The sequence below is a fragment of the Mytilus edulis genome, chromosome 3 (assembly GCF_963676685.1).
Source record: "Mytilus edulis chromosome 3, xbMytEdul2.2, whole genome shotgun sequence".
Taxonomy (NCBI): domain Eukaryota; kingdom Metazoa; phylum Mollusca; class Bivalvia; order Mytilida; family Mytilidae; genus Mytilus; species Mytilus edulis.
The window spans coordinates 104,597,975-104,610,098 of NC_092346.1; the positions used below are offsets into that span (position 1 = coordinate 104,597,975).

The following is a 12,124-nucleotide window of genomic DNA, read 5'->3' on the forward strand; positions in this document are numbered from 1 at the left end:
GATAGTCAGACTTTATTTATATTTTTGTAGAACGTAGTGTTGCAATAGATGTTTCTACAGCCAGGAATGAGGATGAAAACCAATCTTTCTTTCAATTGAGTAAGTGAAACATTCAATTTTATAGAGTGCATGACTAAAACGTCGGTATAAAACAAAGTCGTGCTTGAGTATATATATAGCCCACCTCCTATTTGTATTTTTTTGAAGTCAATCTGATTAAAATCTGATAATGTATCGACTCTTTAATATAAAATCAGATTTGTTTAGAAGTTTTTTTTTTTTTATATTTAATTAAAGTCATAAGAAACCTCAAATCAAAAAAGAATTATGCATATGTTTTTTTTTATAACTCAATGGATAGTTTTCCTTATAAAACTTATGAATATATACCTTTTTCTGTAGAAAATTCTTTAAATTTGTTCATATTTAGAAGAAGTTTACTTTATTTTAATTGCTTCCTTCCAGGAAGGAATTCCCCGACATATTTTCCGTATGCACAGTGACCTCAGTGTGACCAATCTCGTAAAAAGCTGTTGATCGCAATACGCATGGATGTCCTTAAAATAAACTATTATCTGATTGTACATGTTTAACACGTGCTCAATATCCATGCTTTTTTGTTGTTTGTTGACAAACAGGTGACAATCGTTAAACTTCGGCTTCAAAACACGAACTTTAATTACCTGCCATATTTTCACAACAACACTGACCGATTGAAAAACAAAATTGACGATTATACAAAATTTATGCGAAAAAAATAATAAAATCGTGCACAGAAGACTAAGTTTATGATGTTTGGATGCATTGGTTCAAGAACCGGAATAACAGTATTTTTCACCAGTCACTCGTTTATTATGACTTTAAAATAAAATATTTGTTGCTAATTTTTCTTTACTCAACATGTATGTTTTTGCATACAAGAACTGCTTATTTTTCCATATCGAAAATAATTTTTTTTCTCGGTGAATAATTACGGTTGAAACATGTTAAAATATTACAAATACTTACATAAGCATTATGATAACTTATCAAATACTTGACCCTGTACTTTGACATTAACAGGACAAGTTCATTGATAAATAAAGTAATGTCATCAACATTGTAAAATGTATATGTTTACGAAAAATGTTAATTACAGAAAGTCATAAATCTATATAAAATTGAGAAAGGAAATGGTGAATATGTCAAAGCGACAACCACCCGACCATAGAGCAAACAACAGCCGAAGGCAACCAATGGGTCTTCAATGTAGCGAGAATTCCCGCACCCGTAGGTGTCCTTCAGCTGGCCCCTAAAATATGCATAATAGTACAGTGATAATGGACGTCATACTAAACTCCGAATTATACACAAGAAACTAAAATTTAAAATCATACAAGACTAACAAAGGCCAGAGGCTCCTGACTTGGGACAGGCGCAAAATTGCGGCGGGGTTAAACATGTTTATGAGATCTCAACCCTCCCCCTATACCTCTAGCCAATGTAGAAAAGTAAAAGAATAACAATACGCACATTAAAATTCAGTTCAAGAGAAGTCCGAGTCCGATGTCAAAAGATGTAACAAAAGAAAATAAATAAAATGACAATAATACATAAATAACAACAGACTACTAGCAGTTAACTGACATGCCAGCTCCAGACCTCAATTAAACTGATTGAAAGGTTATGTCTTCATCATATGAATATCAGGTACAATCCCTCCCGTTAGGGGTTTAGTATCATACTATCATAAAATATATGAGAAGAACATAACCCGTGTCATGCCAACAACTGTTTTTTTTTAAAGAAATAAATGTGTTTAGTTCCGATGCAAAGACCCTATCAGTGAATCAATGTTAAAGCCAAAATATGCAATCTTTAATGACCTGACAACAGTATCGTAACTATATCCCCTTTTAATAAGTCTATTTAAAGGTTTTGTTAGTTTCTGAGGAGAATACTGACATTTTTGTGCTTTATAAAGAATATTTCCATAAAATTTTGGATGTGAAATACCTGAACGTATAAGATGTCTGCATGTTGAGTTATATTTACGAATTATTTCCTTATACCGGTGATAAAATTTAGTAAATGTTTTGACCAGTTTGTGATATCGAAAACCCTGGTGTAATAATTTTTCAGTAATACATAAATTTCTCTCGCTAAAATCTAATACATTGTTACATACACGAGCGAATCGTACAAGTTGAGATATATAAACACCATAAGATGGTGACAAGGGAACGTCACCATCTAAAAATGGATAATTAACAATAGGAAATGAAAAATCATCTCTTTTATCATAAATTTTTGTATTAATCTTCCCGTTTATGATATAGATATCAAGATCGAAGAATTACTATACTTACCACACTAAAAATGTCTCTCGAAAATATAGGCCAAATATAAACGTGTATTGTTTTGAACATAAATGAGGCCGTTAATTTTTCTCTTTGAATTATTATACATTTGTCATGTACGGGTCTTTTATAGTTTTCTTAGCGATATTGATTTGCCTATTATTGTTGGTCGAACGGTAATCTATAGTTGCATCTTCATCATAATTTGATTTATGGTCTCACTGAAAATCGTATCACATCTTCTTATATATAAAAAAAAAAAATTGTGTAAAAATGTGATGAAAAAATACCGAACTCAAATGGTAAATTCAAAAATTAAGGGGGAAGTCCATACAAATTGGCAACATGAAAAGTTAATATCTCAACAGTTTTCGTTCCGAATTGAAATCAACTTTAATAATTCTAATTATTTTTGACATTTTACCTATTGTGTCTGTTTGTTTTGTTCTCACATCGTTGTTATTACAATAGAATTTTATGCGACTGTCATACAAGTGACAGGTTTCGCTAGCTATAAAATCAGGTTGGGTCAATCCACCATTTCTACATAATAAAATGCCTGTACCAAGTCATGATAGTTGTTAGCCATTCGTTTGCTGTGTTTGAGCTTTTGATTTTGCCTTTGATTAGGGACTTCCGTTTTAAATTTCTCTAGAGTTCGGTATTTTTGTTATTTTACTTTTTGGTACACGCATTTTCCAAGGAAGGACTTGTCCTTTTTTAAATGCAGTCATACATATTAAAAAGGTATCTTTTTAGCTAAACTTTAATTTTAACATAGTTGTAGATTATTTCTGTTTCAACAAGGTATATTTTTAAAAATCCAGGCTGATGATCACTATTATTTTGATTAATAAAAAAATGTAAATGAATCAAACATTTGAGACAAACATTAATGAATAGCAACTCGAATTCACATATAGGAAAACACTTTGTTTTGAGCAGAAACAAACGTTTTTAGAAGTCTTAATTACAACATCTATATCTGGTTTCATGTTCTGATATCATCGTTTTTCTTACAACAATGTAACTACTTACTGAGAGTTAGTAGTTTAGGACTTTCAGAAATAAAAAAAAACATGTTTCGTAAAAGCGAAAAATGTAAACATGCATATATTTTGAAAATTTAATTTGTAGGTCCTATATCAGTGTCTACAACCAACACTCTGCAATTACAACAACAAAATGTACAGTCGATACATGTCCATGTAACTGGAGATGGTAACTATTGTTCAGTTTATACTTTGTTTACAGCATTTTTTGCTGTCCTCAACAGATAGGCTTATGCACCCTCATAGACACCTTTATCCTTGTACGTCTCCATCACATTCTGACTGAAAAGACTACGATCGAAGACCCCATATCAAAATTGCACACCATGTTGATCCTCTTAAGGGCATACAGTGCATCTAATGGTAATGAATTGAGATAAATAAAAAAAAACGTCATTTTTTTGCTGTATATCTATCAAAATTTAAAAAAATGCATTATTTACAGTTTTACAAAATTTGGTCCACATAATCTCCCTGCAAAATGAAACAAAATGTCGTTTTAAAAAATAAGGGTCCATGCGTTCGTTTTCAAATTAAATCAGTTTGAATGATAAAAACCAGTCGAAACATGCATCTTTTCCCGATATGTCACAGTTTGACGTCGCGAAAATAACATTTTACGTTAGCAACGTCATTACCTCCCCTGTAACTATATCGTATGACCTTATTTGTAAACAAGTTTTCGCCATGAAGAAGGTCTGAATTCACTTGAAAGGAGTTCACTATATAGGATCTAACAAACATAATTTAACATAGACCACATCTCCAGTCTTAGCGCTCATTCACTTAATGAAATAAAGGATAATCTGAAACAGTTTAAACATAATTTAGTTTCGTTATAACAATATAGAATATTTGCAATGTTATAAAAAAATGAATAGCTTGTTTAATACTTTCAATCTAGGTAATATCTGAAACTTATAGATAGAAATCTTTACCTTACAGTTAAAAGATACAGATCCAGCAATAAAGCGTTAATTTTTTTAATTTTTCGTTTAGTTTATGACAATACTGTTGTTTTAATAATGTTAGTTTGAAAACTCATTTTACATGAAGATGCTGAGGACGATGGGTAACTTTAAACTATTTATGTCAGGTTCTTATATGTGGACTCGTTGAATTTAAAAAAAGAGGCAGTTGTAGTATCGGCTTTTTATACCAGTGTTCATTAACTGTCTACAGAGTCGGTCTTTATACATATAGTTATGTCCATTAACTTTCTGAAGAGTCAAATCTATGAATGAAAGCTCTTACTGTTATTATTATGCAATTAGTTGTATGATATTCAATAACTACATTTATGGTTTTTGAATTTATAGTCGGAGAAATCAATATCCACAAAGCAGAAAATTTAATGGTAAACACTGGAGGTGGCCAGGGTGTCATGCATGTAAAGAGTGTTCAAGCTAACGAAGGTTTGTAAATCATTCTTACAAACTTGAATCGGACATCTTTAAAGATCGTGTAGTTTCTACAGTTCTCTTTCATTAACATGCTCTTTTGTTTTGTACTAATTTAATTTTAAACATATTTTATTTATAAAGATATGAAAAGGATTGAGCAACAGGCACAGCCTATAAAAGCTCTCTCCATATTACATGTACAAGGTAAAAATAGAATATTATCAACTTTATTTAGATTCATACAATATACATGTAGTGGAAAATTCATGTTACTTTGAGCTCACACAAGCAATTATATATTTACAGTGTTAATTACTGAATGTGAAGTACATTAAAGTGTGTCACGGATATGTTTCAGAACAGATTGAAAAAGCAATATTCATATCATATGAAAATGATATGTTTCCTAAAAGTAATAAATCAATATTTTCAACAATGGAGTAAATAGAAACAAGTAAAAAAAGTCTAATATCATTGTACTCACAAACAAACAAAAAAGAAATGCTGGTGATCCTCAACAGGGTGGTTAAGCTTTGCACAAATAGTGTTCTCTGATAAGAACGGATTAAATTAAAGAAACTTAGTGAGCGCGCTCACATATCCCCACGTCCCCACATTGTCATTGGACAAACATAATTGCTGTAAGAAAAAAAAATCATAATTTCCTGTGTATGTGCATATTTACATAGTATGTCTTTACTATCTACAAAGATCATGAAATTCTGTTGTGATGTTTGAGAAGAGTTGCAATGACAAACCGTTGCAGTAGTATTTTGAGGCAAATAAGTTCAAAGGGACGTGACTCCTAGAAAAAGACCTGAATAATAATTTCCTGTCAATAGCACATCTACATAGTATGTCCTTATTATTAACAAAGTATCAGGAAATTATATTGTGTGGTTTAAGTTGCGATGACAAGAACAGGACTGACGGACTAACGGACAGACAGACGGACGGACGGGTCAACACATTATACCCTCTGTAACTTCCTTGCGAAGGGTATAATAAATGAGATTTTTGGTTGCTAGCATTATTTTTGAGTTGATAGTGATTTTTTTTGTATTATGCAGGTACTGATCTACAATTAAGTCATTCTGAGGAATCTTTGATTTACGAAAAAGAACAAATTGAGCCTGATGTAGAGACAAGTTATCTACATGAAGGTATACTTAGCTGCGTGTTCTGAAATTCCGATTATGATATTTCTTATTTGTTTTCAAAGACTTATTTTAAATTAATCGTTTTGTTACTTATTTAAATTAACTATTATAATATTTACATTGGTACAGTCACAACCTTTAGACAATAGAAATCGGTCATAGTACAACCACATTTATGAACTTAATAAGCAGGGCTAAATATTCGAGTGTTTAACCAGTATTTCTCTCCGTACAGAATAAAATAGTTACGTGTTGTTGTTGTGACTATTTCATGGAAAATAAATGTTACACAACTAATCTAGGAGCACAATAATTGAAATAGATATTATTATATATTATTTTGAGATAGTTATTCATACTTAAGGAAGTTTACTCCTCTTTTTTTAAATTTTTTGCCAGATATTCGAAATCCTCTGGTATATGCATGTAGTGAAAGTCTTATATTTTTTTATTATTTTTTTCATAGTTTTTGACAGAAAAACAGATGCCAAGGTTTAATGCATGAAAAATGTAGAGTGAATTACCGCCAAATTGAATATAGCTTATATCTCGAAAACATGCACATGGAACCATTATTTTTCTGTTGATTTAGTTCCTTTATTTGTATACTTTCAATTTAAAACAATCTTTTAAAAAGCTTGTTATTTTAAAACAGAGTAGCGAACATCCTTAAATACATGAATGTAATATGTCAATGGTTTTCTGCTTTCGAATAACATAATTGAATTACAAACATGCATGATATAATTGATGATCTTTTTACTGCAGAACACTTACACAAACTCAGGTAGTCAGTTGCTAGTAAGCATCCTTAATACACAGTAAAATAACAAAAATACCGAAATCCAAAACGGAATGTCCCTTATCAAATAGAAAAATCTAACTTAAAGCTGAAACACATGGAACCAAAGGATAACCAACTGTCATACTCCTGATTTGGTACAGGCATTTTCTACATATGATTTATATGTCTCTTTATGTGTGTTTCTTATGAAGACATTATTTTGAAGGAAAAAACACATTTGTGTGAGTATATTAAAATGCAACTTTATATTTTATGTTTTATAGAAGATGAAGCATTTTTAATAGAAAGATTTAAAGAAATGCAAGACGTTTTTGTGGAGACAGAGAGATATAAGAAAGCTCTCCACATTTTACTTGAAAATAATTTCGAAGTTATTACTGGATTGTCAGGAGAAGGAAAGACGTTTTTAGCAATGAAACTCATTTATGATTTAACTCAAAAAGGACTAATTTTTAAAGAAATTACAACACATACTGCCTTTCATGATTTTGAATGCTGTGAAAATACAGTTTTTCTCATCGATGATGCGTTTCAAATTGACAATTCGGATCTACAATGGCGTGTTGTTGAAATCCAAAATTTCATAAAATCTAATATTTTTAACAAAAAGAACAATTTTCTCATCATGACATCAAGGAAAGATCCCTTTGTATCTGTTAAAGATAGAATGAAACAATATTGGCTCTTAAACGGAGCCTATATCATAGATTTTACAGAAGTTGGATTGTCAATGGGAGAAAAGCATGACATTATTTTAAAACATATTGACAGATTTCAACCAAAAGAAAACCTCGACGGAATTGATAAAATGAAGATTGCAAAAGAAGTTGCCGAAGTTACATGCCAAGGTTTTGCCAACTGTGCTTATTTTTTCGTCCGGAACAAAAAATGGTTTAATAAAGGTGTCGATTTTTTCAAAGACCCAATTAAAACAATTAGAGATGATGTTGATAGCTTACGAGAATTAGATCCAAAAATATACGTGTTTTTATTATACCTGCTACTCAAAGGCGGTCGAATCAGAGGTACTACGTTGGACACATGTGAAAGTGACAATGAGGTTATAAGTCTTTTACAGAAAATCAAGTATTATCCAAAGGAGGAATACTGCGCCATTTTAAATGATGCTTTGCGCCAAGTAGAATATGTGTATGTTAGTAGAGTTGACTCCATAGGAACCTATACGTTTCGACACGATTATATTGTAGAGGCAGTTTGCATATCTTTCAGCAAAATATTACCACGTGAAGCTATTATGAATGTTCCCTTTGACTTTATTTCAACCCGAATTCGTACAGATGATTACAATGCACATATTACAGATATGGTAATTTTAAAGCCTGACCGTTACGATGATCTGGCAACACGATTTATTAGAGAACTTAGTATAGGAAATATCAGAAGCATTTGCGAACATCCGGCCAGTAACGATGCAAGGTTTTCCAAAATGTTAATTTCAAAACTGCATTTCGATACAAAAAGCCAATTTTTGATTCAAATAACTGAAAGAGCATACAGGTCAACTTTAAATGGATCTTTTTTGTACTGGTCTGCATCATGTGGGGCTCAGCATCTTTGCATGCGTATTTTAGAAAGAGAATTGTATTCAAATATTAAAGATACATTCTGGTTGCGAACACAAGCATCAGCAGCATTAGTTCCTTCTTGCTGGTTCGGATTCAATATCATTATCATAGATGGGTTGTTAAATTTGGGGGCGGACATAAACAGTTCAATACACTCAGAAAGAAGATTTCAAACATATACATCAGACTGCTTGGCGGTCCATGACCAAAAAGGATGGACTCCAGTTCAGTCGGCTGTTTGTGGGAAAAATAGCAAAAAAATACGGTATATTGAAGAGTTGATAAAAAGAGGTTGTCATTTTCAGGAAAAAGAAAAGATGCAGAGACCGTTAATTCACGCCGTACAACAGGAGAATTTCAAACTAGTAGAAGCTCTTGTGCAAAATGGAGTTAATATTCATGCTGTAGACATAAGACAATTACCTGCTGTTTATTACGCGATTGAAACAGATCAATTTCCAGTTACACGTCTTCTTCTTTCAAAAATGACTGAGAATGAAAAACTTACAGTGTTTGTCCGGCCTAAAACTTTAAAAATGATGCGACTCATAGAATTACACGTCGACTTTAACAAAAAAGACGAGAACGGTAAAAGTCTACTGCATCATGCTGAAGACCCTGAAATTGTTGATTTCTTAGTTAATTATAAAAATATGTCTACGGAAATTCTTGACCAGAAAAAACGAACTCCATTATACTATGCAAATAACGTTGATGTTGTAACAAAGTTGTTAGATCTCGGGGCTTCTAGCATTGTAGATAAATCAAATGGCGATACTTTGTTACATGTACAGAGAGATTCGACAATCATCGAACATATTCTTCAAATATGTCCGGACACAAGAAAATTAGTTAATGAAACAAATGGTTTAGGTCTACATGCTATTTTTGCAGCTACATCGGGCGTCCTTAAAATACTTATAAAATACAATGCAAATTTAAACGCACAATGTCAATTTAAAACACAAAGGCAAATAAGTGAGGAATTGTTACTAGAATTACCAAAACGAAGGGGCACATCAGAGAAATCAGTTGAAAGAAGTACGTACATTGGATCTGTAGAATATTTAAAATTGAAGGAAGCTAGATATGATTATGTGACAGAATTTGTGAAACGAGGCAATGATTTTTCGGTAGCTTCCTATGATAAATCGACCGATATGAGTTCAACAGAGGGTAACACTGAAGACACGAGTCTACCTTACACAGAGATTGAAGGTTATTATTATGACGACTTTCTGCCTACACAAGATTTCACTGTTGTTATGAAACGTGCATCAGAAGGACGTCTCTCGCCGGATCTCCTTCAACTATGCCTCGACAATGGATACGACATAAGTATTCAGGATGGTGAAAAACGAACGATAATTCATTATATTATTTTACCGCAACGTCGTTTGAAAGAAGTATTGAAACTTCTTCAGATTGTACTCAATCATGCTGAGAAACTGTCAAAGGAAAACAAGAATGATCTGAGAGACATTTTAAATACCCAAGACGTTAACGGCGATACTGCTCTTCATCTGGCTTGTTTATGTTCAACAAAAAACAAACTTAAAAAACAACATGAAAATGTAGTAAAAACTTTATTGGAATCAGGGTCTGATCCAAACATATACAACTATACAGGCGAGATGCCACAGCACATGTTGATGCAATGCCGATGTTGTCTTAAGACGAATATCTTAGAACTTCTATGTTTGCGAACTGTGGATCCGAAAAATTCATCTATGGCAGATAGGCTAATGCAATATATCTGTAAAACATTTTCGTATTTTAAGAAAATGGATGAAGATGTTTTTACTGATATTAAACAGACTTTATCATTTCTGTTGACTGATAGTCAAATGATTACTTCCTTTTTGAAGCATTGTCTAAATATGATGACAGATCCAAACCTAATTGTATTTGTTATTATGAAAGTTGATGCACTAAAAGACATAGAGAAAGACATTGTGGAAATTGCCATGAAGCAAAAAACTCTTTTAAATAGTGGAATCATTTTGACATTCATGTATTCTCACTTGACACAACAAGAACGAAACATTTTTTTCACACACAACAATCTGCATTCATTATTCGGATTCGGTGTTAAGAAATTGGTAGAAAAAGATACCATAATCAAATACATTGATAACCTATTTCAACAAAATTTGAATGTCAATCTAAAATCTAAAACTGGAGAAACATTTCTATCTTGGACACTAAAGCAAGCACCAAGTCTTAATAGGGCACACGTCATTAAATTCTTATTAGACAAAGGTGCAAATGCTGTTAGAAAAGAATCGATACGTGATTGTCTTCAGGCAGATGGAGATGATGGTGTAGTTTTGGAATGTCTTAAGCTTTTGCTACAACATGGGAGCAGCCTCTCTGATGGATGCCCATTGATATGGGCTGTAACCGCATCACCTACTAAATATAAAACATTAGAATTCATTATGGGGCATGATGATACAGACTTCAAGCAGTGCGATGAAAATGGACACACCGTTTTTCAAATCTTTATTGAACAGATGAGGTCTCCTAAACAAATTAAAAGTTCGGTACATTTATTTCGCAAACTATTTGAAAATATGGATAACAACGACGCCTTTATATTTACATTAAAAGCACATTTGTCGGATTCATTAGTCCTCGAAACTTTACCATATACAGATATTAACGGGACTGATTCTATCGGCAGAACTCCTCTTCAAAATGTTATTTACTATTATGAACATAATGAAGGAACAGGCGAATTAGAAATAATCAAACAAATTCTGAAACTTGATGGGAAAATTCGTAACGTAGACCATTTAGGACGCAACTTTCTACACACACTTGTCTCTAGAATGAAATCGGAAACAATACACATTCTTCTTTATTATTTATCTACAACAACCACTGAACAAATTCATGCAGATATTGATTCTCAAGATAATGACATGAACAGCGTTCTCCATCACGTGTGCTTTATCAATACTGGAGACCATAAACCTGATCTGCTTAACTGTTCTTCGCTTCGAATTTCAATAATGCGAATTTTATTGGCAAATGGTGCCAACATTGATATTGTAAACGCTAAGCACGAATCGGTTTTACATGTTCTTGTTCATTCTTACTTAGCTGCAAAATCTGAACACTACATGTATATACATCCTGTTGTAGAACTGATTAATTTGGTAATTTCTCATGGAATAGACAAGGATAAAAAAGACATAAACAACCAAACTGCCATAGATTATATACCGAAAGACAATGATACAGCATTTAGTCTCGCTAGAATGATTATGAACGAGATAAAACCAGAGAACATTATTTTAAAGGAGTCACTACCACAACTGAACGATTGACAATTTAGGAAGTTGTACAACTATCACTGAGGATATTTGTTACAAAAAGCGGGTTGATATTGTATGATAAGTACGCAATAAACCGGTTTTACTTTTCTTTTGGCATTGAAAATACTTTCTTGCTATAATGTGAAGAGATAATAAATAAACAATAGTTGAATACATAGTTCGTACACATGCTTAATGCTTATTTATGAAATAAAATGCATAATTGTGAAGTCGTAAGTGTTAATTAAAATAAAATGGTTGGGATAAATAGTGGCATGATTTGAAATTTAAAAGAAAATACCACGGGTTATTTTTATTGAATACATTAACTGCTTTACATGTATGATCGCTTCAACACTTATGTTCAACTGTAACTTCCAACCCACAACATTTTCAAAATTTGTTATGATGTCATTGATGCAAAAAAGGAAACCTTATAATATATGACAAAGTAAA

General features: G+C 32.1%; 1 protein-coding gene across 2 annotated transcripts in view; it reads left to right on the top strand.

Moving 5' to 3' along the window:
* The window catches only part of LOC139518079 (uncharacterized), a 28,053-nt gene extending 16,158 nt beyond the window's left edge, over window positions 1–11,895 (top strand). Inside the window, exons 7-11 of one of the 2 annotated variants that reach the window (XM_071309744.1) lie at window positions 31–99; window positions 3,477–3,560; window positions 4,711–4,806; window positions 5,865–5,957; window positions 7,023–11,895. In XM_071309744.1, the coding sequence (XP_071165845.1) occupies window positions 31–99; window positions 3,477–3,560; window positions 4,711–4,806; window positions 5,865–5,957; window positions 7,023–11,680 (5,000 nt within the window). In that variant the 3' untranslated portion in view covers window positions 11,681–11,895. Of the gene's footprint in view, window positions 1–30; window positions 100–3,476; window positions 3,561–4,041; window positions 4,088–4,710; window positions 4,807–5,864; window positions 5,958–7,022 lie in introns of those variants that run through there. The other variant, XM_071309745.1, reaches the window with a different exon arrangement.
* The last annotated feature ends 229 nt before the right edge of the window (window positions 11,896–12,124 follow it).